The following is a 26,533-nucleotide window of genomic DNA, read 5'->3' on the forward strand; positions in this document are numbered from 1 at the left end:
AAACATTAACATATTAATCATTACTGTGTGTTTGTTTTTACTGGGGAAAACATCTGTACATTTGTAATACTGTTGTTTCAACTATAAGGGCAAGTCCCCATAGTTGCATTGCTAGAATTTCCTCCCATGCCAAAGCCAGTAGAATATCAAGCCATTCTAAATCCCTCACAATGTGGCATGTACCTGCATTGTCCTGCTCTTCATAGCTTTAGTACATGCTATTCCCAGAAAGGCTATGAAAGCCATAACCCAATTAGCAGAGCAAACCAGCTGATTACAAGTGATCAAAAATGTAAAGTGCTGGTCTTTTTAAGGAAAGGAAAGCAATTTAGTTGGATAATAAATGGAAATAAAACCGAGGTGCTCATTTTAAATATCTGGGAAAAGTTTTCCATTCACAGAAGACTTGGAAAGCCCATGAGGAATATGTAGTCTCAAAGTACTCCACAGCTATCAAGAAATTCTCAGAAGAATTAATGGAATGGAATGGAATTAATACCAGCAGCTTTAAAACTGACCAGTGCCATAACCCTTTTACAAGTTTGATTTGGAGGTCAAACAATAATCTACATTTTTCAAAAAGTGAATTTATGCAAGCAAAATTTTAAGGCCCTGTCATGCTATGTGGAATGACTGGGAGTCACGAGGAAGGGCTGAATAGTAGGTAATGATCAGAAAAGATAAAGTTAAGCCCACAGAAGGAATGGGAGAATGACAAATGTCTTAGAATGGCCCCTCCCTGTTTCTTGGACTGTAAAAGTGATAGGGAAACAGATGTACTTTTAGACTTGCAAGATTGTTCATATAACTTCACAATAAAGACAGAATTAATTCTCCTGGATGTGCTTCTTGTTTAAGCTGACAGGCCTTTATATGTAGCCCCAAGGAGTACAGCCCTCAGGCTTGAGATGGGAATGCCAAAATTAGAAGCAAGGGCATGGAATTTAGTCTTCATAGGCTGGAAGCTGATTTACACTCTTCCTTATTTGTTAGTTATGAAAATATTCTTGGATGACTATTCATCAACACGGTTATCAGCAGTGAACCAGAAACATAGATACTCTGGGCTTGTCATGGATTTGTTCTTAGTTTCCATTTTTGATCAGGTAAGAAAGACAGTTCACCAAAGACTGAATGATATCAGGTGTCAAAATGAAGGTAGATAAGGTAGCACCATCTCCTAGGATATATAAATTCTGATATATAAAAGCACTTTGCAAATTGCGAGTTTGTATTGTTGTTCCTCAGACTAAGAATGATTTTTTTCAGAACCAGACATATCTATTTTTTTAAGAGGCTTGTATTCCTCTCGGAGCAGTGGAGACGTCATCTAGATTTGCGCCTTTGCAGCCTCTCTGAGGTAGCAGATCCAGGAGGGCTCCTTGGTTCACTGAGGAACTCCGGGAGATGAAGCGCCAAAAGAGATACCTAGAGCGCCGCTGGAGGGCCAGTAACTCTGAGTCAGACCGAGCACTGATGAGAGCCCATATCAGATCCTATCTTGTGGCAATATGGGTGGCGAAATGTGTGCATTTTGCCGCTCTAATTGTGTCCGCTGAATCGCGCCCAGCTGCCTTGTTTAGAATAACCCGCTCCCTCTTGAAAGGGAGGGATGCGGGTGACCTTTTACAAGGTAGAGCTGAGGAATTTGTTCAGTTTCTAATGGACAAAGTCGTTCGGATTTGGACAGATCTGGACTCCAATTGCACGGTACCAGCCGAGGTACCGGGGGAAGGTCTTGAGCGGAGCTTATGGAGCGAGTTTCAACTTGTCGCTCCTGAGGAAGTGGACAAGGCCATGGGAGCGGTGAGTGCCTCCACTTGTATACTGGACCCGTGCCCCTCCTGGCTGGTCTCAACCAGCAGGGAGGTGACACGCGGCTGGATCCAGACGATAGTTAACACCTCTCTCCAGGAGGGATCCTTTCCGCTCCTCTTAAAGGATGCGGTGGTGAGACCCCTCCTGAAGAAACCTTCACTGGATCCAGCCATCTTGAGTAAATATCGTCCAGTCTCCAACCTCCCCTTCGTAGGGAAGGTTGTTGAGAAAGTGGTGGCCTTTCAACTCCGACGGTCCTTGGATGAAACTGATTATCTGGACTCCTTTCAGTCTGGATTCAGGCCTGGCTACAGCATGGAAACTGCTCTGGTCACGCTGATCGATGATCTCTGGAGAGCCAGGGATAGGGGTCACTCCTCTGTATTAGTGCTCCTTGACCTCTCAGCGGCCTTCGATACCATCGACCATGGTATCCTTCTGCGACAGTTGTGGGAGGTGGGAGTGAGAGGCACCGTCCTTCGGTGGTTCTCCTCTTCCTACCTCTCGGACAGGTCGCAGTCAGTGTTGGTCGGAGGGCAGAGGTCGACCCCAGGCCCCTCAATTACGGGGTGCCGCAGGGTTCGGTCCTGTCCCCCCTCCTATTTAACATCTACATGAAGCCGCTGGGTGAGATCATATGCCGGCATGGAATTAAATATCACCAATATGCGGACGATACACAGTTGTATCTGTCTGCCCCGTGCCAACTCAGTGAAGCGGTAGAAGTGATGTGCCGGTGCCTGGAGGCTGTCAGGGTCTGGATGGGAACGAACAAGCTTGCACTCAATCCCGACAAGACCTAGTGGCTATTGATGCTCCCTCCCAAAGATGGTCCAGCTTTTCCATCTCTCAGCCTGGGGGGTGAAATTATATGCCCCTCAGAGAGGGTTCACAATTTGGGAGTCCTCCTGGATCCGCAGCTGACTTTAGAACACCATCTGTCGGCTGTGACCAGGGGGACCTTTGCCCAGGTTCGCCTGGTGCAACAATTGCAACCCTATCTGGACCGGGAGGCCCTTCGGATAGTTACTCACGCCCTCATGACCTCAAGACTGGACTACTGTAACACGCTCTACATGGAGCTACCCTTGAAGAGTGTTCAAAGACTTCAGCTTGTCCAAAACGCAGCCGCGCGAGCAATTGTGGGTGCACCTCGGTACACCCACGTCACACCTATCCTCCGCGAGCTGCACTGGTTGCCCCCTGGTCTCCGGACTCACTTCAAGGTGCTAGTCGTTACTTTTAAAGCCCTACATCGTATCGGACCTGGGTACTTGAGAGACCGCCTCCTGGCGATTACCTCCCAAAGATCTCCCAAAGATCCCACAGACTAGGCCTCCTCCAAATCCCATCTGCCAGCCAATGTCGGCTGGCAACTCCCCGGGGGAGGGCCTTCTCTGTGGCTGCTCTCCCCGTTGAGATCTGGACCCTCACCTCCCTTCCGGCTTTCCGCAAAGTAACTAAGACCTAGCTGTTCTGGCAGGCCTGGGGCTGTTGAATCTTCCAGCCCCATCCGAGGTTACAATTGTTGCTTTTTTTAAAAATTGTTTGTCTTTTTATTTTATTTTGTACCCCCCTTCCCCTTCAGATTGTTAGCCGCCCTGAGTCTCTCGGGAATAGGGCAGCATACAAACTAAATAAAACCTTAAAATCTTAAACCTTAAAACCTTTTTAAACAGTTAAGCAGAATCATCCATTGGGGACTCTGGCAGCAGCTGCCTGCACGTCACTGTCTATTACTATAGGGTTTCTACAGGCTGATTCCAAGGTGCAAGGTTTAGGGCTTTTTCCCGATTCCTGCCTATATTGGCCTACCCCATAGAGGCCAGTTCCCTCATCCAGCTTCTGCATAGCCAGAGTAGGATGGAAAATGAAATGCCAAGTTTCCTTCAGTTGCCCCAGGTTTCTTTTCAAATCTACTAATCTACTTATTCTCAAATCAGAGTACAAGCATAAATACTGTCTCTTTCTTTTTTCTTTCTTTCTCTTTTTCTTTCTTTCTTTCTTTCTTTCTAGAAAGAAGGATGGATGGATGGATGGATGGATAGATGGATGGATGATGGGTGGATGATGGAGACAGACAGACAAAGCTAAATAGATATAATGTATTGCCCATAATGGACATAGTATTTGAAGTATGATCTAATTAAAACAGAATAGAGTTGAATGATCCTGTGATCAGTGAATTTGTGAATAGACAGATAGACAGGCAGGAACCCCCAATAGCAGTGCCTTGTGTCCTGACTGCACAATGAAACAAAGAAAGGAAACTGCAGAGGAAACACAATACCTTACACTTTATATTGTGTGAGATGGTTAGTTTTAAAATTATGCGGTGTTTGGGTAAAAAAGCTGTCGGCTTTAGTCTACTACATGCAATTACTATTAATGCTATTGATGACCTGCTTAAAATTGAACATAGATATAGTCCAGAGTTGCAGGAGGTAGGGGCACTTTCTCAGGGAGGAAAGGACAAAGAAGCTTGGAATCTTTGGTCTGCAGGAAGAGCAAAGGCAGACTCCCACCTGGTAGTTCACTGAGTATATCTAACAGTTATTTAGGTATTTTAGGTATTTATTAATATTTGTATGCCGCCCTTTTCCCTGGGGGGACTCAGGGCGGCTCACAGTTAAGGAGGAGGGGGGGGGACAAACCAAGTTACATATAGGACAATACTTCATTAAAAAACACAACATTCATACTATTCGGGTATGGTGAGATCTTTAGTCCCAGGCCTGTCGGGACAGCCAGGTTTTAAGGGCTATGCGAAAGGTCTGGAGGGTGGTGAGGGTGTGAATCTCCACGGGGAGTTCGTTCCATAGGGTCGGAGCTGCCACAGAGAAGGCTCTCTTCCGCATGGTTGCCAGTCGACATTGACTGGCTGATGGAACTCGGAGGAGGCCTAATCTGTGGGATCTAATTGGTCGAGTGGAGGTAATTGGCAGTAGGCGGTCTCTCAAGTACCCAGATCCAATCCCATGAAGGGCTTTGTAGGTGACAACTAGCACCTTGAAGCGTACCTGGAGATCAACAGGTAGCCAGTGAAGCTCGCGGAGGATAGGTGTTACATGGGTGAAACGAGGTGCACCCACAATCGCTCACGCGGCCGCATTCTGGACTAGCTGAAGTCGCCGAATACTCTTCAAGGGCAGCCCCATGTAGAGCACATTGCAGTATTCCAGCCTAGAGGTCACAAGGGCACGAGTGACTGTTGTGAGAGCCTCCCGGTTCAGGTAGGGACGCAACTGATGCACCAGGCGAACCTGGGCAAATGCCCCCCTGGTCACAGCTGACAAATGGTGTTCAAAAGTCAGCTGTGGGTCCAGGAGGACTCCCAAGTTGTGGACCCTGTCTGAGGGGCATAGTATTTGACCCCCCAGCCTGAGAGATGGAACACTTGGCCAATTAGTAGGAGGGAAGCACAGCAGCCACTCGGTCTTATCCGGATTGAGCACAAGCTTGTTAACCCCCATCCAGTCTCTGACAGCCTCAAGGCCCTGGCTCATCACGTCCATCGCTTCATTGAGTTGGCACGGGGCGGACAGATACAACTGAGTATCGTCCGCATACTGGTGGTATTTTATCCCGTGCCGCCGAATGATCTCACCCAGTGGTTTCATGTAGATATTAAAATGTAGTTATGCAAATTAGTGCTTTAGTCTGGTGAGATTTTTGTCTATTGGTGAGCAGCAGTAAAAAAAAAACTACTCGGAAGTAACTCCTCATGTCATTCTTGGTTGTTGGGGCCTGACAGCAAAGAAGCTTGGGATCTGGTCTCCACAGCCAAGAGGATAAAGGGATGGGGGAAAGTGTCCAGGATCAGAGAGTAAGGGACAATCCACAGAACCAACTGTAGCCACAACATTATTGACATGGAAGGCTTCCTTTCAAGTCTTTTTTTCCCAATTACTATACCTGCAGGGAGAATCTTGAGGCATGACAATGGGAAAAATTCCTGTCAGATGCACAAGAAACTGTCTTTGAACTGCTCAATATGGATTGCCTTTGAAACCCAGGTGGAGGCCTGGAATCAGTGGGTGGGTCCTGCGTGCAGTGGCTAAGTGGAGTTTGTCTGAGTGCAGGTTGAGCAAATTTATCTTTTTCAAGCAATTTAATCGTTTTATTGGAGAAAAATCTGTGCCTGTGAATGGTTGCAGTGTTATCAAGAGCCAATTATAATCAGTTTGAAAGGAATCGAAGGCACAGAAGCACTCGCCATGAACCTTCTGTCAGGTTTTTTTTACACAAAGTAACACCTGTCTATTTCTTTTAAAAGCTTGTGTTTGAAATCTGGAAAAAAATACTGTATGTATAAGACACACACACACACATTGATTCTGAAAAATAATTGAAATAGACTAAACAAAATACAATCAAAAGGCTTCTTGAATTAACCTTTGCTTTTTATTTATGCCCAAATGTTCCACTGTATAAGCATTATCAGTCTCCACCTCAGATATTTTTCCAATAAAGCCGTTGGCTTTGATCTTAAAATATCTAGGACAGCAATAGCGAACCTTTTCGGCTTAATAGGAAGACTGTTTTCAGGTAGACTGTCTTTGTGTCTCCAATATTAACTCAGTGTAAATAAATTAAGAATTTCCATCACTAAGAGATGCGGCCATAAAGCATGATATCATGTGACGCATCACTTAGCAATGGCAATCTGGGCACTACTTGCTGTTATTGTTAACCAAAACCCACTAGTTGTTAAGAGAGGATCCACTCCAAATCAAGTCATTCTCAGCTTGGTCCCTGCCAGCCTTGAACTTCTGTAAGGCAAGTCACTGACTTCTCTTCAACTCTTCACCTTTCTGTCCTTTTGGCCACCTTGCTTCTGCCAGCCTTGCTGCCCTGCACAGCGGTCATCAAGTGAATGTTCATAACTTGAGGACTACCTATAAACATTTCCTCAGAATATAGTGAACGTATTTCCTGAAAAGATCAACCTTGTTTTAGCACTATCATCTTACATGCGTAGAGCATCTTGTACAGGTAAGCCCTTGACATTCCACCAAAATTGGGACCAGAATTTCTGTTCTAAGTTTGTGATTGTAAGTCAAGTTGTTGACTTACAGTTTTTACAATGGTAATTAATTAATGGCAATAAAGCAAACCCACCCTTTCCAATGGGTGATTTTTGCTGGATATCAGAAAAAAGGGTCGCAAATCACATACCTACAAGATACTGTAACCAGTCACAAATGCAAGTTAGTTGCCAAGTATCCGAATTGCAATCATATGACCACAGCGGTGGTGCAATGGTCATAAATGTGAATACAGCTCATAAGTCACTTTTCCCCCCCCCAAGGTTGGCATAATTTTGAACCGTTGTTAAAAGTGGTAAGTTGAGCATTACCTGTATTCAAAAGTTGAACTACAATAGTAAAAGTCATATAAATGCTGGATGTGACCTATTTTGCAAATTGGAGGGCTGTTTGGTATCCATAAAGGCTTTGATTCAAGAGCACTGCTTGGGAATCACAGGAAATCCATATTTCTAGTTCATTGGTGATAACCATGTTGATGTGTAGTCATCCAAGAATATTTGCATAAATATCCAACTCTGTTATTTCCAGCATTTATTCCATAGTGATATGCAGAATGCTGTGTATCATTGTGTAATGTAAAAGTTATGGTTGATCAAATCAAAGCCTCTCCTAACCCAACATATTATTTTTTTCCAGTTTCTTCTGTATCCAGAATATAAAGAAAATAGCTCCAATTGCTTTGTGGATCCCCTTGGGCAGGTTCAATGCAATTATCTGTAATACAGGTAATCCACATTTAACGGCTTCCTTCTTAAGCATCTGTTCAGTTATGACAGTGATAAAAAAGTAATTTTATGAGCAATCCTCATATTTATGACCTTTGCAAATCTGTAAAATAAAGCAGAGTTACAGTTTCACTTAGTGACCACTTCACCTAAACAGTCCCAGTTGTGGCTGCTAATTGAGAACTAGTTTTATGCAAATAAAACTCCATTGACTTTTGCAAGTTGTTCCAATTGAATGGTCTACACCTATTTTCCATTTTAAAACCATCACATTTATTGGGGGGGAAGTTTCTATAGTTAAGGAATACAGATAGTCCTCGACATACAACAATTCATTTAGTGATTGTTCAAAGTTATAATGGCACTGAAAAAGTAGCTTATGACCATTTTTCACACTTTTGTAGCGTCCCCATAGTCATGTGATCAAAATTCAAATGCTTGGCAACTGGTTCATAATTATGATCGTTGCTGTGTCCCAAGTTCTCATGTGATCAGTTTTTGCAATTTTTGCAACCTTTGAACAAGCAAAACCAATGGGGAAACCAGATTCACTTAACAACTGTATTACTAGCTTATTGATTGCAGTGATTCACTTAACAACTGTGGCAAGAAATGTTGTAAAATGGGTCAAAACTCACTTAATGAATGTCTCACTTAACAACAGAAATGTTGGGCTCAATTCTGGTCATAAATTGAGCACTATCTGTAGTTTTCCCCATTTCAGTCAGCATGCTATAGTTAGCCCTTGAGTTACATCTAACAGTACTTCCAGAAAATGGAATTATGACCAATCTTCAGGGCATCTGAAGTCATGTGAACAAAATTTGGGCTGTTTCATCTCTGCTGATTGCCCCTATTCCTTCAGCTGCCTTGACATGCAAAGAAGCCCTTAGCCGAGGAGCTGTTAGAAATCACCACCAGGCATCCCAACCATGCCTGAAGGAGGCCCCATAGAAATATACCTTGCTGCTCAATGGAAGGATAGCCCTTCCAGCCTTGGCCACCCTTCCCAGAAGGACACCAGTATCCAACTGCCTGCCTGGCCATACTCCTTTGCACCTGCCCATTGCCCTGCCTGCCTACACTTCCTGGCGTTCTCCCTTCAGCCCATTTGACTGGGACTCCTATCTTTTTCCAAACCATGGCCCTCACTTAATGATCTGAACAGTCCTAAGGTTACAACAGCATCCTGAACAGCCAGGATTGTATCATTAAGCAATGCAGTTTTGTGACATCACAAATTTGAATCACACAATTTCCAGGCATACATCATTAGCCCATATTCCCCAGATATAAACTGATCTATTTTATGAGTTGTGGTGGCGCAGTGTTTAGAATGCAGTACTGCAGGCTACTTCTGCTGTCTGCCGGCTGAATGCAATTTGGCAGTTCGAATTTCGCCAGGCTCAAGGTTGACTCAGCCTTCCATCCTTCCGAGGTCGGTAAAATGAGGACCCAGATTGTTGGAGGCAATATGCTGTAAACCATTTAGAGTGCTGTAAAGCACTGTGAAGTGATATGTAAGTCTAAGTGCTGTTGCTATTTTGCATTCCACCCAAAGATCTGTTGTTTTCAATGGAATATGGGATGAGTTAATTTGAAAATGTGTAAAAAATCTATGAAGTGAATAGTAACATATTATGAAGAAATTTTATCTACAAAAGTGAGACAGTACTTGTAACTATCTTTGTACATTTTTTTTAAATCTTGAATTTATTATGACATAATAGATATCACAAAGCACCCAATTGATTACCAACGCTTTCATATATATGAAGATACGTATGTATAGTATTTGAAAGCCACAATAACTTCTGCAATAATAAAGTTATTCAATAATTTGTTTTTTTCATTATTCAAGTAGAGTTTATACATCACAAAGTGATAATTCGTACCTATTACAGGTAGTGTTTTATCTTTCCATTTGAAAATTTTTACAAAAGTATGACTTTTTACAGAAGATGAAAAGTATTTGTAAAAATATCCAGCACTCAACAAAAATATGAATGTTTTCTTTTTTTAAAAGAAAATCATTGGAACAGCATTCTCTTTGATTTGTCAAGTAATTTCACCAGCTGAGTTCTATAAGGCAAGCTGGTTTCGTAAAGGATTGGCATTTCCTCTAACTGGTTAAATACTGGAAACTGAAAAAGAATCTGTATATTTTTAAGTTTCAAAAGAACTGAAACATTTAAAGATTCAGAAGAGGTACTGAAACATGATTCCATAAGGACTTTCCAAGTGATTGTCTCTTCGCTGAGTTTTCATGACATCTTTCGCTATTAAAAAAATGGGAAAATATAGCATTAATGTTCTTATATCACTGTATACATTTCTTTGATAGGATATGTTAATCTATATTAATTAAACTTGTTACTGATGATTAACTGATTCCAAGCATGTAATTGTGTACCATCCTGCTCAGTATTTTAGTCCATAAAGAGAACTACGGACTAGAAAAATGGAAAATACTTTTTCCTCATATGATTTGACCTGCACCATGAGGATCAACATATTTGGCATGCTTACTTAGCACTGTAATGAGCAATTATTTCCATTTATTGTTATTTAATTATAAAATTATTTTGCAATAATATTGTAATCAAGGCTAAAGATATTGTTTACGAGTTCTCTAAAATGGAGCAGGGGAGGACTGGCCTTCAGCTAGGCTTGAACTAAGGGGAGGATCTCATTCTGGTTCACTGTATTAGCATGTTTCTCTGTTAGCACAGGATGAAGTTAATTTACAATTACATACCTGTTGCCTAAGAACAGCCACATTCTCCATCTTCTTGCGAAACGTTATGAACTGCAATGAGACTTTCACATTGCTCGCTTTCTTCAGATGTTCTATAGGATGTTACAGACTTGTGAGGCTTTTAAAATGTATACATATTTTAATGTTATAAAGAGCATAACTATAGCAAAGGGATGAATATTTACATCGCCCGCAAGAAATTGTTAAGGACAAACAATACAGATTTGAAATTCCGTAGCAACTGGAGTAATGTTGAGATCTTCTGTTTCATATTAGATATTCAAGCAAGTTTTTTTGAACAACAATAAGCAGAACTCTCCAGAATGATGTGAAGAAAAGAATGTTTCTTATAATAACACATAAAATACTACTGAAAATAAATTATAATAATAGGACATTCAATAGGTGTTCAAATGTTTAGGTCAAAGTAGAAGGAAAGCATATCATTTCCTTCATCATCAGTTAAAACCAGATCTTGCAAAGTTCAGAAAGATCTTTACAAATTTCATTTTGAAATGATTTGTGGTTAAAAAAATGACATAGTAAAGACATAGTTTAAAAATTAAGGAAAGAAATATGAAGTGGACAGGAAAGAAGCAAATAAATCACCCTACCTCTGAATACGATGTTTTCGGCAGATAAATACAAAAACTCTTCTAATTCCCACCATTACTGGATCCCAGTTGTTGTAGTGACATAAAAGTGTTGCGATGAAAAAGGAAAAAAATACAGGGATTGCCCCTGCAAAAAATAACCAAGAAAACTGGACCTGAAATTAAAAGATCAGTTTGATATTTTATCAAGAGTAAAGAAGTTAATGGAAAGACAAATATGTCATACGTTTGGATCAGGAAAGAGACATTTGGAGGGCAGTAAGGAGCTGTAGAAAAGAAGAAGGGAACATGAGAAGAATATTTAGCCAGAATCTTAAGTAAATCTTGGTTTCAGTAATGTCTACCCAATCTGAACTATTACGCTCCATAATGACATCAACCTTGGCTATGGTTGATGCTTGTTAGTCACATGTTTCCCACTCCTCGTGTCCCACTGTGTGTTCATGTTGAACTCATCAAATAATGGTTTCTCTCTGCTCTTTGCAGTTGTATCAGAATAGGTGAAAGAAAAGAGTGTAGAAGCATATGGCTCTCTGGGGTGTTTCTCCAACGATGAAATATGATGTTCATTCAAATGAAATCAAATGCGGAAAAGGATGATGCTTTCCACAAAGGGGGTCACATTTCTTTGATGGTTCTTCTAAATTAGTTACAAATTTCAAGTTTCTGAAGCAGCTATGTAGATCTCTACAGCTAAAAATGTTTGATCTGTTTTGGCAACGAATGAACTTTACAGCTTGGGCAGGGAAAGGAAAGTGGTAGATGAGAAGAAAGCCCACAAGATAAAATAATCTCATATTTGGGATGAAAAACATTTCAGGAATGGACACTGATAAAGTGTGAATCCTTTAATTTAAGAGGCAGAACTGTGTGAGTAACATAGACATCAACCAAGGTTACAGCTGACAGTTAAAACTGACAGCTGCATTAAATGCTAATTTCACACTATCTATGAAATATCTCACTTTAGAGTTAAAGTGTCACAGTGAGGGTAAATTTTACCAATGTTAGAAATAAATATGGAGAACAGATGATATTTCTACTGTTGCTAGTAAGATATTTCAGTGATCCAGTAACTGATGCTTTGCTTCTTTTGCTTTCCTGAAACAACGATGCAGAGATTTTCTTTTTAAAAACACATTCCTACCTAATCATAACTTTTATATGAAAAGAACAATCTAAATTCAGTAAAATCTCCCCCTACTCTATAAATATATTTTAAATTTATGTTCATGATGTAACAATTACTGGCTTAAATGAAAACTAACTGGGTGACTCACGCTCAGTCCAAAACCACCTCACAGGGTTGTTGTGGGGAAAATAGGAAGAGGAAAGTGTTTTTGCTACCTTGAGTTATTTATATAAATAATAGGCAGGATAAAAATAAAATAAATAGTTAATAAATGAATGAATGGCAGGTTCATATTAGCACACAATAGACTGCAGCTACCACTACAGCCTGCCTTATTCTGATTCCTAAAGCAAAACACCACAAGGGGGAGATAACACTCTATTTAGAAAAGTATTTCACTTGGGGAACTTACAATGACATCTATTTGAGACTTTCTGAAAACAGAGGGTTTATATTGCAGTGCTTTTGTTGCTTGCAAACAAACACCTCTGCTTCATCAATGGAGAGCCAGTTTGGTGTAGTGGTTAATATGCCAGACTGGAAAATGGGAGACTGTGAGTTCTAGGCCTCTTTTAAGTATGAAAACTGACTGGGTCACTTTGGACCAGTCACTCACTCATAAGCCAAATCACTTTACAGGGCTGTTGTGGGGAAAACAGGAGGCAGGATTATTAAATATGTTCACTGCCTCAAATTCTATATGAAAAGGTGGGATAAAATAATAACAACAGCAACAACAGCATTAAAAGCTATTGATGGGCTAGCAAATCCTATTACCTACAACTAAATACATTTATTTTTGCAACAACATTAGAACTCTTCATTTGTTCATGAAGATTCCATTAGGAATTTTTAAGATTTTCTTAAATTTAAAATATAAGAAGGTGAGCTCAGTTAAAAAATTGAATTTAAAAAAATGTTGTTGGAATTTTCTGTAATATTTACCACTGCCTTCAGTACAATTTACATTACCTTTTGCATGCATATGTCAGCAATTATGGACAGAGGTATTGTAAGGCTCAGGGCAAGTGTTCCTATAAGTGATGAGGTAAGAAAGCAGCCCCTGGAAAAATGTTAAAATACAAAGTTTTGAGTTTTTTAAAAAATAGAGTCACATAAACAAATTTCACAAATGTATACCAGAGTTTTGCAGAATTTGTAGGTACCGGTATTTTGGCCTAGTAATATTGATTAAACCAAGATACTTAGGAAACTCATAATTTTCCTCTTAATTTATTGATTGGATCTTTCTAGTCCTACCATGTATTTCTGTTATACATATTTATTTGCATATCATGTATACTAATTTGCCATACATATATCATATCAGAGCTTAGTATAACTTGTCAAAGAAATCAAAGGATAACTACCTCTTCCACTATGCCTCAAGATTTTCAGATGCAGTTAATGAAGTCTAATGTTACACATCTAGAATATCTGATTCCAAAAAGTGTACTTGCTATCTGTAACTGATACTAACATACACTGCCATGTTTCAACAGAGGCCCTCTTCATTTAGGAACCACAATTTGGGACCAGAAACTTAGTTGTTAAGTAAAGTGGTTGCTAAGTGAAATCGTAACTGTGCTTATGACTTCCTTTGATTTATGGATCTGCAAGGGCCAAAAATGAGAGGACTGGCTACAAAGTTATTTTTTTCAAAAACGTGAGTGATTGCTGTTGTTAAACAGCAGTTGTTAAACAAGAATTATGTCTGTCTGTCTGTCTGTCTGTCTGTCTCTTTCTCACTTACTCACTAACTCACTCATTTGGCTCTGAAAAAATTCTTCAGGCTCAGTCTAAAGTATTATGCCAAAGATATATTGCTCTTGTCTTTATAGCAATTCATATATGATGATTTTCACCATTTACTGATTAAAGGAAAGACTAAATCATCTACATGCACAGATAGCAACACTTACACATCCTTCAAACGTGAATATCCATAATTTGATTTTAAGGAATCAATTCAAACTAATTAGAAAATGTTTGTAAGATATATCTAGACATAATGGTTCTGATTAAAAACCATGCACATACAGATAGAACTTTGCTCTTTCAATTATAGATGAAGTTCCCCTCTTCTATTGCCATTCATCTATGGCCAGCTATCTTCTCCAAGCAAAGAATTGGCAATAAAAGTTGCATCTGCTATTAAGTTGATGTAATTTAGTTTCATTTGTGATATCCCTATAGCCTTAGGTTTGTTGGGAAATGCACAAATTTTATAATTGTACACTAGCAATCTAGGATCAATCCAAAACAATCACCTGAAATTATTATCCATTATGTCTAGACAAGAAGCCATATGTCATATCATGTCACATGTTGTGATGGCTATAAAAACCATTCCAATACACACTGTGTTAAGCAATACATTAATATAGTTTGATGTATGAATTCAGCCTTAATGGCTTGTTAACCAAATTATGGCCATAATTTGTGGATCCAACTCTAAAGGTTTTTTTAAAATATAAAATACGTACCATGATACGTAAAACCATATTATAGCTTTTAATATTTAATAAGTAATATTGGTCTGGATGGATGACAACAGAGGATGAAGGGAATGATGCTTTCCAATGTATGGTATTGTGTCATAATCAATACTTGGTGAAGACAGCAGTTTCCAAAACATACATTATGGAAAAGCAATTTCATTTGGTCCTATATAGACTGCTGTTAAGAAACCTAATAATCAAAGCAACAAACATACCACAACCAGAGGAATTCAGACAGAACAGTTCCAACAAGGCCATTAATGACTATGCACATTAGGGTTAATTTATTGGGAAATTCAAAGACCTCAAATCCAGTATAATGAAGTAGGAAGAAGCCTGGCCAAAGCAACAGCAAGTTAAACAAGCCAACAAAACCTGCAGGAACAGAATAAACAAACAAATCACATAACAAAGAGTTAGTCTTACATTGCAAAGTATACTTTGCAGAACTTAAAATATCAAGTTCAAGATTCAGTCCTAAGTTGAAAAACGGAGTCTTAAAATTTGTTCTTACCAAAAAACATTGGAATATCAAGCTTATCTTCTCTGTCAACTTTTCGTTTTATCATAACTATATAGATTGCATATAGCACAGCTCCCATCAGAGACCACAGAGACCCTGTAAATAAGAAAGCAAGGTATTACCACTGGATTATTAGTTGCAATCTTTTTGTTTAACAGACTACTAAAGGTATTCTATTTTTATTCAAATAAATAATTTATGCAAAATTAGAAAATTGTTAAGATCCTGCAAATTATTTCACTTTTTTTAAAAAAAGCCAATCCCTTCAAAATGAATACTTACTACATATTCAGCTATTAAAATGGACTTTCTACCCTTTATGTATTTTTGTCACTTTTTGAATTAAAAATATAAAGCAATATTCGTCAATCACTTCAATTCATTGTAAAGAATTTTTTAAAAAATACCTATTGTATCTCTTCCTGCTGATTTCTCAGATCCAGACAAATTCACCATGACAACACCTCCAATGCTATTTTAGAAACAAATCATTATATTCTAGTTAATTTAGTCAAACAGTTTGTAGGGAAAGAGTTAACAATAAAGAGTGTTTACAATTGCCACTTATTGTTGTATTTCAATGGTCCTCAAAATTTTATATAATTTATACGGACTAAATAATAGCAAATTTTCTTAAAATTACAGAAAAAGGGGAATTTTAAAGGAAAAGGAACAACATTTCTTTGCCAGTATAATGACCTGGAGAACTAGAAAGGAAGATTATAGATTAGCAGAAGCCAGTCCCAAGTGTATCACGTCAAGACAAGAAGAAGAAGAAAGGGGGTAGTGGTTTTTGAGATGAATATTTCTCTATAAATAACAAACTAGGCTTGGGAATAGCCACTTCTCAGGGGTGAATTCATACAGGCTTGTGAAACTAATTATGGTTTATTTGAATAGACCATTAATCCATATACCATGAGTGATAAACCATGATTTACTAACCAAAACAACTATAAATGTAAGAGTTGAAGCCTGAGCTTGGTTGTTTTGGTTCTGCTTCCATGTGCACAGAGGACAGGGCACTAGTATTTACCATATATTAGGACAGGGTTTTTTTTCCTGCTTTTGGGAGGAAATAAAGTAGCAAATAGAAACCTTACAGAAGCACAATGGATGCATCTCATTAGTAAGGCTATCACTTTTTTCCATAGCTGCTCTATGGAAAAAAGCAAGCTTGCAAACTTTTGAAGGAGAGTCTCCCTTCCATGAAGGTCCAAAGACCACAGTCCCAACTAGGACTTGCTTTGCAAATGAATGTGGCCCTCTCCCTTCTAAAAGCCAAGTTTTTTTTTAAAAACCTACCATATTGCTTCTCTCTGCTCTGCTTTATGGATTTGCCTCACTGCAGTATTTGCAGAGGTGAACTCCTCCAGCTTTGAGCAGCCTTTGCAAAGCTGGAAGAGTCATACTGCAAAGAGGAAATCACCCGGGTCACACTAAGAGCCTCACTGAACCAAATTACAGTGTCATTTTGCTTCCGCTAAGAGAATCACATCATCTGCATGGCAGGAAGCTCTTCATGGAACTTTGCCCAGCCTAATCTAGAATAAAGTAGAACAAACATATCTTTTCCCTCACCACTTCTGATAGGTGCCCATCAGGAGGTTTAGTACAAATATGGGTAAAACAGAGGAAGGTGGAACGTTCATGGTTGCAAAGCTTCAAATTCCTGCATGATTTCAACTCCTTTGACTTGCTAGAGATTACTGTCCGCAATAAATGAATGCCTGGGATGATTTGTGGGAAGGGACAACATTGAACTATGTGAATGTGTATGCAGCACAAACAAGCACAGAATTATGCACTCTGCTCTTCTACATTCCTCTTCTGGTGAGATCATATCACTTTTGATCCCTGGGTCTGGATTCACACTTCATTTTAAATCAATCCAATAGTTTAACAGAATTGAATTGTGGAGAGTAGATCAATGTCTTACAGGTAAGCCCCCGACTTATGGCCATAACTGAGCCCAAAATTTCCACTGCTAAGTAAGGCATTTGTTAAGTGAGCTTTGCCCCATTTTATGACCTTCTTTACCACAGTTGTTGTGGTAAATCGCTGCAGTTGGTAATTGAATCATGCTGTTATTAAGTGAACCTGGCTTCCCCCATTGACTTTGCTTATCAGAAGCCAGTTGGGAAGGTTACAAAGGGTGATTACATCATCCTGGGATACTGAAACCATCATAAATGCATGCTGGTTGCCAAGTGCCTAAATTTGGATCATGTGAGCATTGATAATGCTGCAACAGTTGTATGTATGATCATAATGTATGTAAGTATATATGTGGTCATAAGCCACTATTTCAGTGCCACTGTAACTTTGAACAATCACTAAATTAATGGTTACAAGTCAAGGAGTAACTGAATAGTTTAGCATTATTGAAATTTTCAGAATATAAGATCCATCTTTCCCCCCCTAAAAGAGTGTGGAAATGTTGGTGCGTCTTATACACTGAATACAGTCATTTTTGGCCTCCCAAAGCCCCATCCCCCCATCCCATTTTTGTAAAAATTGTCTGTTTTTCGCAAAAATTGGGTCGTTTCTGTTTTTCCCCAGCCCTGCTGAACCCTGCAGAGTGCTCCTGGGGGCACCTTTTTTTTCTTATTTACCTCTTCGAAATTTTGATGCGTCTTATACACCAGTGGGTCTTATAGTCCAAAAAATATGGTCGGTCACTGTTGCTTGTCAAACAAGACACAGTTTTTCATGTTAAACCAAAATTCATAAGCAAGATGTGAGATCATAGCCATAATAGCTTGTTTAAAACAAATCATGATAAGGGTGAAGTGCATGAATATGATACTGAACACTTCCAACTAACAAAAATTCACATAGGTATCCAAATCATGGCCTTGTTCACACATAACACCAAACCATATTGTGGTTTACAGATAGTCCTTGCTTATTGTCTGCTCATTCAACAACTGTTCAAATTTATGATGGCACTGAATAAGTTTTACAACAGGTCCTTGAAGTTGTGGTCATAACAGTGTCCCCATGATTACAGTTAAAATTCAGGCACTTGTCAATTGATGTGCGTTTATAACTATCAGTCTCCCATGGTCATGTGATCGTCAGTTGTAACCTTCAAAGCCAGCATCTTACAAGCAAAATCAATGAGGAAGCTGGCAGGAAATCATGGTCATGTGACATTGCTTTTAACAACTGTGGGTGACTTTCTTAACAGCTACAGCTGGAACTGACATAAATTGGCATGGTTACATGATCTTTCACTTTACATCTCCATCACTTAGCAAAGGAGTTGCTGGTCCCAATTGTGGTCAGTAAGTGAAGATTACTTGAATTTGGTTTTAATTTATGTATTGTATGAAGTCAGCCACCATAATTTATTCCATAAAACATGGTTAGTAAATGTTAAACCAAAGTTTAATATCACATGTGAATTTAATCTTCGGTGATGCCACAGCGTTAGCTGATTTAAGAAGGTTCACGATGATATTAATCTAACAAATCTCAGAAGGCTCATAATGCAGCTGAGAAATGGCTGCTTTAGTAGGGCAATGGAAAATAAAGAAGCAGTACTTATAGCACACATTCTGTAAACTACTTTGAATGATTTTTTCATGTAGTTGTATACAACTAGCTGCAACTAAAAATAGTAACAAAATCTCCATTACTAAATCCAACTATCTAGAATAATGTAAGAAAACTCAAGCCTGTTGGGGAAAAGAAAATTGAAGATTAAGAAGTCTATATTCCTACCTTAAAATGACAGCTAGCAATTTTGAGAGGGTAAATCTATCTCCACTATTACTTGGAAACACTGCAGCAAGGATTAAGGTAAATAATCCTGTGAAAAGAACAAAAGAATATGCTATGCACGATCAAATAACAAATGTAAGACTGAAAACATAATAATCAAAAGATAATGGTTTTAATTAATCTTGGGCCTAAATTAAATTAAAAGTAAAGTCAAACAAACATATTTTATTGGATTTCTTAGACTTTAAAAACATTGTACTATATATAATTTTATTGATTAAAAAAATACTAGCAGCATTTCTTTAAACAAAGTTAAAATATTATCAGAACGCTTTTTTAAAAATGGATTATCTCAGATTCATATATATTTGTTGCAAAAATGAGATTCATTTTTATTTAACAAAGCTTGTATTATTTTTATTTATTTATTCATCACATTTACAAATGAATGATACTGGCTCTTGGAAAAGTATGAAGACTACATTCCTTTAAAATACTTTTTGGAGACTGGGTGACACCTGGAACTGGATTTGATTTGTTAATCAAATAAATGATTTGATTTGTTAATTTGACTTTATTTTAATCTGCTGTTATTGTGCTGCTTTGACTTTATTTTGTTGCATACCACCTGGAGGTGATTACAGTTTAGCAGCATATAAATCTTACTCTTTGGCAAGATGGCTGGCCAATAATACTGCAGAAATTTTAACAATCACACACATGTTAGTTTACTATTACTGCTATCATTATATGGGAATCAATCCTCAGTAATAATCAGTATAGCTTTTAAACAATCCCACTGATGAGGCTGCTAAATAAGCCTGTACAGGTCTGCTTGTTGAACCTGAACTCTTAATCATGACATGTGATACCTCCCTCCATAGCTGCCTTTAAAAAAAGAAAGAAAGAAAGAAATCCTTCAATATCACTCTCTCCCTCATTAGAAGTGATACAAAATAGATAACTGTATTTTTCTTAAATATGAAAAGAGGCTATTTGAATGAAGTAGGACAACAGTTTTAGAATATATCTTCATTACTTACCAGAGGTTGATGACAGAATGTTAACTATTGCCACTTGAGTGTCTGAAAGTGCTTCTTGATAAGAGAAATTTGCCAAGAACCACTAGAACATAAAACAGTAGATATTAGCATAACATTCAATTTCTTGTTTGTAACAACTGCTTTGAAAGTCAGAAAAAAGTGTTGTAAACCATTAAAAATATTTAAATAATCTATATTTAGAGCATAACAAGAGCATACACACAATAACATTGGCCTGCATTAAGAAAAAGGAGAAGCTGATTTTACTGTAAACTACTGTTCTGATCCCAGAAAGAAACCCTACAGAAAGGTTAACTCTACCTACTCTGATAGGACTTCTTCCTGTTCTAAGAAGAAAACCCTACTTCAGTTACTTTAGAGCAGGGGTGTCAAACTCGTGGCCTCACAGCAGCATCATGTGACATTTTGTGATTTTTTTTTGCACCTCTTCGCTAAATCGGACATGGGTGTGGCCAGTGTGTGACGCATCCAGCCCATGGGCGCAAGTTTGATAGCCCCACTTTAGAGCATTGGCTTCAACTGTTTATAATAAACCTTTTTTTTCTACATAATTCCTGCATTGACACAAGTGTTTGCAACTGACAAGAGGGATGTTGAAATGTAGGAAAGGACATTATCCATCAATTATCACATCCTGATAGTAAACAGTACACTGAGGATCTGACATTTAGCTGCTTGTACTGATTCCTCTCCCTGATTGCAAAGTGAATCCATCTTTTAGGGTTCCGAAGAATAATTTGCTATTAAGCTCCACAACACCAAAGCTCCAGTCACCAAAAACGGAGTGGAGAGCAAAAGGATATACTGCAGCAGAATTCTTAGGGAGGGACAGTAAAAATTAAAGCACTTTCTGTAGAACCATGTGACCAAAAGTAGCATCTGCTGAGGCAAACTGGTCTATCTGGTAATGTCTAATGAATGTAGACAATTTCATGCATGTGGTTTGCTTACAGATGTCTATTAGCAGGAGTACTTTGATGGTATAGCTGCAATGCTAGAAGGAAGCTGTTTCTTGCTGGCAGAATATTTCAACATAATGCATTCAACTAACCCCTTCAGTTGACAGTGAATTGTGTAATTCTCACATTATCTGTTTTGTGAGAAAAGAAAAGATTATTGGCCTCCTGAACCCCAAGGGAGCATTTGAAATATATTATTAGCACTCTTGGCTGATACAGTGCTATCAAGTTGGTGTCAATTCATAGTGACTATACAGGTAAGTTTTCTCCAAGAACTGTTCCCAGCTTTTGGGACTCACAATGGTGTATGCAATGCTGTCATAATCAACTCCATCCACTTTGCTACTGTGATCCTCTTCTTCTCTTTTCTTTCAATTTCCCTAGCATTATACACTTATCAAATGAAACAATGACAATTCCCATCAATATCCCAAGAGGATAAACACAGGGTAGGCTTGCATCTCTGAAGAAGTGGGGTATTTGAATGTGGCAAGATAGAGATGCATTTGCTGAGTAGAGACAAATGCTTCTCCACACAACACATTTGTACCCTTCTGCTATAAACTCCAGAATCTCATCATTCAAAAGTGTACCAAATCATTTGGTAGATAGAGCCTGGGCATGTGATTATTAAGATAGATTCCACTGCCAAACCTGAAAAGCTGGAGCTCAGATCTTCCCACTCAATGTCTAGGTATAAATCCAGATAATGAATTGGGACTTGACACATTTGGTGTCCTTTGTTATTTCTAGGAAAAAAATCTGGCATCCATATACGCAGTCCTTTGCTTTGTTTTAATGTTTTGCACTTTCTGTGTTCTGTAGCATCCATGGGTACTTCATTTTCCTCTTCTTGGGAAAATAATAATAGAAAACATTTGACAACCTTGTGGAATTCAGCTTGCCAGGCCTCTCTTTCTTCCAGCTTGAACCATGAAAATCACCCATGGGAATGTTCATATTGGCCACTTCTGTATGGGTATATTAGACCCAACAGAAATCTGTCTTCAGGGTCCTAATCATTAATGACCCTAATAACTGGTTTGTTTCTCCTTTGATCTATCAGGGTTCACTTCTTATTCCTCTGACATACTGTCTAAAGATTCTTAATTCTTGTGTTATGTGTTTCTACTGCTGTGTCCAGCTTTTTTGGGTGTTATGAGGCTTCTAGCTGTCATGTAGGTCCCTGCTGCTGGCACGTAGTCCAGGTCCAACTACCAAAAGATCATCTCTGTAAGTATCTCCTGGTGACATCTTAAATTGATGCTGCCCAATTTCTTGTTTGATGGATGGATGGAAGAGGGTCACTGCAATTGGTGTTTTCTGCTTCTTCAGGCTCTTTTCCTTAATTCTGTTCCTCTGTTCACAGTGCTGCAGGAGTTGGAGAAGGGCTGTCAGTTCCTTGGATAACTTTTTCTTTGTTTCATTTTCCTAAGTATTCAATGCCTTACTGTTGTTTAAGGAACATGGAGATATTTTTCACATCACCCCAGAGCTCTGTATTTTCCTGAAAGCCATCACTACTGGTATGTTTCCTGCACCTAGCTAGGAGGCCAGTTAGGTACCTGCATGATTATACTGCCATGCAGTCAGTGGCAGTGGTCCTCACCACTTCTTATTGCATCTTCAACTAATTTTCTCCTTCCTTCCTTCCTTCCTCCTCCCTCCCTCTCCTACAGATTGAAACTGAGAAGAAAAACCATTTGCTTCTTCTAGGCATTTGCTAGAAAAATGGATGAGGAATAATGGAAAAGTGGAAAAATGGAAGAGGGTTCTTTCTTTCTTTTTTAATCTAGAAGAGGTAGAACAAAACCTTTTTGATCAACTTCTTCTTCAATGACTTAAAAGGAAAGGATTGGGCAATTATAACACAAACAGAAATATCAGGCTGAGTTTCCCTGTCATGAGTATATCTATTGACACCAGTCTTGGAAGTTCTAGTCTCTCTTCCCTTTTGTAACTTTCTTTCAAATAATTTTTAAGTAATAATAATAGGAAACTAGTACATGATGAGCAAAACACCAGCCTCCATTATTATATCCATCTGCATTTATGCTTATTAGCCCTAAAAGGTCTGAAAGAAAATAGTCATTCTTTGGAAATAATAATGAGGAGCTTCTGCCCATTGCTTTATTCGTTAGTAGGCTGATCTGCTTAGAAAAGAAATGACAAAGGGAAGGAGAAGTGGCAATAAAAGAGAATATATGTAGCTCAGGAAGTAATCCTGAGCTGAGGATTCCTTGGTGCTCGGTTTGGTTGTTTGCTTGCAGATGTTTCATTATCCAACTCGGTAACATCATCAATGCTAGTAAGTGTGGGTTTGCTCCCTCCTTATGTCTGTCTGTCTGTCCGTCCGTCCATCTGTCATCTATCTATCATAGCTTATATACTATAAGTAAATATTGTTTATATATAGTATATGCTGCTTATATACAGTAACTAAAGCCCCCCCCAAAACATCTTATATAAGCCAAAAGACCTGTGGCTTGAGAAGTTAAAACCAGGACTCATCTACAACATACAGTAACAGTCACTATGTAGAATAGTCAGGAAGAAAACTATCAGAACACATTGATGAATACCAAGTAGCAGCCAGAAGATAAGATGAAAACTTCTTACTCAGAACCCATAGACAGATCCAACTACAGTTTCAACTTGGAAACTGTGAGCATCCTAGACCAGTGTTTTTCAACCACTGTGCCGCGGGACATCTCTGTGTCCACTGTTCCCTCTAAGGGAAACACCGCGCAGCCGTTTCAAGAAAACACCGCGCAGCCGTTTAAAACTGCGCGCAGTGATTTCTGCCACAGGCTCCCGAAGCTGAGGGGAATAGCTGCTGTTGCCTCCTCCTCCTCGAACAGCACTGCCGGATTTGCCACCAACGCTGCAGCTGAGGTGAAGCCTCCAAAGCTCCCGCAAGCGCCCTCGCCCATGGCAGCGGCAGCGGTGCCTCCCCCTCTGCTCAGAGCACCTCAGCTGGGCTCTGGGTTACCCCTGCCGCCGCCTCCACCTCCACGGTTTTTCAGAAGCCATGAGGCCTTTTTCCCTGTTCCCCCCCCTCCGCCGCCTTCCTACTAGTTCCCGCGGCCAAATGGCTCCTCAAAAGCACGGCGGAGGAGGAAGGGGGAGGGATAACATGGGGGCCAGCTCAGGTGCTCTGCGTGGAGGCTAAGTCAAGGACTGGCTGTATTGCAGAGGAGCTGGGAGCCACCCAAGGATTTCACGGTGCTACGAGGAGGAGAGCGAGCCTCTGAGCAGGTGCGGGGAGCCTGCCTGGCCAGGAGCGACCTTTGGCTGGATGGAGGGGTGAGGGCTGCCTGGAGAAAAAGCGAGGGCCCTTTTGAGCTAGCGAGCAGGAACGTTTGTGGAGCACACCGGTTGTGTGTGGAGGCTCCACGCAGAGCACCTGAGCTGGCCCCCGTGTTATCCCTCCCCCTTCCTCCTCCGCCGTGCTTTTGAGGAGCCATTTGGCTGCAGGAGCTAGTAGGAAGGTGGCGGAGGGGGGGGAGCAGGGAAAAAGGCCTCATGGCTTCTGAAAAACCGCGGAGGTGGAGGCGGCGGCAGGGGTAACCCAGAGCCCAGCTGAGGTGCTCCGAGGGGAGGGGGAGGCACCGCTGCCGCTGCCATGGGCGGGGGCGCCTGCGGGAGCTTTGGAGGCTTCACCTCGGCTGCAGCGCTGGGCAGCAAATATGTTGGTGCTGTTGGAGGAGGAGGAGGAGGCGGCGGCGGCAGCAGCTATTCTAGTGGTGGCGGGGGCTCGTTGGCATCTTCAGTGGCAGCCCTGCCCCCTGTGAAAAAACCCGAAGATAGAGCAGATCCACGCAGATGACGTTGCTGCAACATGACTGGAGGAGGAATTCTGGGAGTTGAAGTCCACAAGGCTTAAAGCTGTCAGGTTTGAAGACCCTTGGGATTTTTTTTTCTAAAGGGTTAGGGGTGAAAAGGTCTTGTAACTTGACAGCTTTAAGACTTGCATGCTTCAATGCCAGAGTTTCTGAGCCAACATTTTGGTTGCTAAGCAGGACCGTTGTTAAGTGATACTGATATTATATAACACTTTTAATTAAGTGGGTACCTTGACTAAACATAACTTTGAGTTTCAAATAATACTGATTTCGTTGTTGTCTTAGGTGACATCTGTGAAAAAAATTCAGGTGCTCAGGCATGAAAATATGCCGCTCAAACACTATACTTTTCTGCTCACACTGCAAAAAAATTAGAGGGAACATTGTTTGTGTCCCGAAACTTGCTTTCGGGACACAGGGATGCCTCTATTAAGTCCCTGTGGCCCCGCGTTTATTTTAAAAACGCGGGGACAGCCAGGAGGTAGCGCACGCAGGGAGGTCACTGACGTCCCATGCGTGCGCCCATAGCAACAATCGCGGAGGATTCAAGAGAATTACTTTATATATAGTCAATATAGGCACAGAGTTAATTTTTTTTAACATTTTCTAATGGTGGTGTGCCTCGTGATTTTTTTCATGAAAAAAGTGTGCCTTTGCACAAAAAAGGTTGAAAAACATTGTCCTAGACCAACATAAATCCAAAAATATTATAAAATTCCTGGAAACTTGGCATCAAATAAATCAACCCACAATAGACACATAGAAATAAACTGTGTTTACACATTGTTCAAGAGAGAATAAAAAAGGTAAGTAGGAACCTCTCCAGCAACCAAGGAGAGGTTAAATCATAGAAACAATCATGCAGAAAACAATACTCTAGTGAAGGAAACACCAAGAAGAAAACAACACCCCCACCAACATTGACAGGGCGAGCTACTGTATATAGGGAGCAAACCAGGGGTGGGTTGCTGCCGGTGTTACTGCCAGTTGGCTGCATGTGAGGGTGTGCATAGTTTCCTATAAATTGTTCTGCACATGCACAGAACATTAAAAAAGGACTAAAAAACATGCCTCAATGGCATGGGTGACTGGGGAACCGGTTCAGGGGTGTGACCAGCCTGCCGTCCATACCGGTTTGGCGACCCAGTCACAATTTCCACTACTGGTTCATCTGAACCGGTGCGAACCAGTAGCAACCCACCTTTGGAGCAAACCCCATACTGATTAGCACCAATGATGTCACTAGTCTGCAAGCAAACAACCAAACTCAGAGAACATTAAGGAAAGGTAATAACTAGGAAGCACAGTGGCTAGAAGGTGGGTGGCAGGTAGCTTTATGCTACATCACTATATTCTTTTTTTCCCCATTGGTGAATGGGGAAAAAATTACTCCTGCTTCCAGATAGTTTAGGAAAATGCTAACAGTATGTATATATAGGGAGGCAAATGCCTGCTGCAAAATAATAGTAATTGTAAATACACATCTAGATTAGACAGATATTTTGCTATTTTTCTATGATATATCCTGAATCACAGCAATCATAAACTGATTGGAACATGAAAATGCCAACTTTCAAATCAGAGAAAGTTAATTATATATTCATATAACTGTTCACCTAAAGTCCAATTAATGGAGTTCAAACCTTTATAACAAATACCATATTTCCCCGAAAAGAAGACAGGGTCTTATTTTCTTTTGACCCTCGAAATAAGCACTTGACCTTATTTTCAGGGAGGTCTTATTATTTTTGAAGTGCAGGAGGCGGCATGCGTGGTCATTTCATGGCTGCTGCTGTGTTGCAATATTTTTGGGA

The 26,533-nt window shown here is 39.9% G+C and overlaps 1 protein-coding gene across 3 annotated transcripts in view; it reads right to left on the bottom strand.

The window, feature by feature from the left end:
* Window positions 1-8,587: 8,587 nt before the first annotated feature.
* SLC35F5 (solute carrier family 35 member F5) overlaps window positions 8,588-26,533 on the bottom strand; it is a 38,208-nt gene continuing 20,262 nt past the window's right edge. For all 3 annotated transcript variants that reach the window (XM_014075802.2, XM_014075803.2, XM_014075801.2), the window contains 9 exons: window positions 19,895-19,976; window positions 18,852-18,939; window positions 15,530-15,594; window positions 15,114-15,218; window positions 14,815-14,974; window positions 13,071-13,161; window positions 10,967-11,121; window positions 10,353-10,444; window positions 8,588-9,873 (listed from right to left, as the gene is read on the bottom strand). In XM_014075802.2, the coding sequence (XP_013931277.1) occupies window positions 10,360-10,444; window positions 10,967-11,121; window positions 13,071-13,161; window positions 14,815-14,974; window positions 15,114-15,218; window positions 15,530-15,594; window positions 18,852-18,939; window positions 19,895-19,976 (831 nt within the window). In that variant the 3' untranslated portion in view covers window positions 8,588-9,873; window positions 10,353-10,359. The remainder of the gene's footprint in view (window positions 9,874-10,352; window positions 10,445-10,966; window positions 11,122-13,070; window positions 13,162-14,814; window positions 14,975-15,113; window positions 15,219-15,529; window positions 15,595-18,851; window positions 18,940-19,894; window positions 19,977-26,533) is intronic.

The sequence above is a fragment of the Thamnophis sirtalis genome, unplaced genomic scaffold (genome assembly GCF_051295495.1).
Source record: "Thamnophis sirtalis isolate CommonGarterSnake01/CBP01778 unplaced genomic scaffold, rThaSir2_p1.2 scaffold_1, whole genome shotgun sequence".
NCBI lineage: Eukaryota > Metazoa > Chordata > Lepidosauria > Squamata > Natricidae > Thamnophis > Thamnophis sirtalis.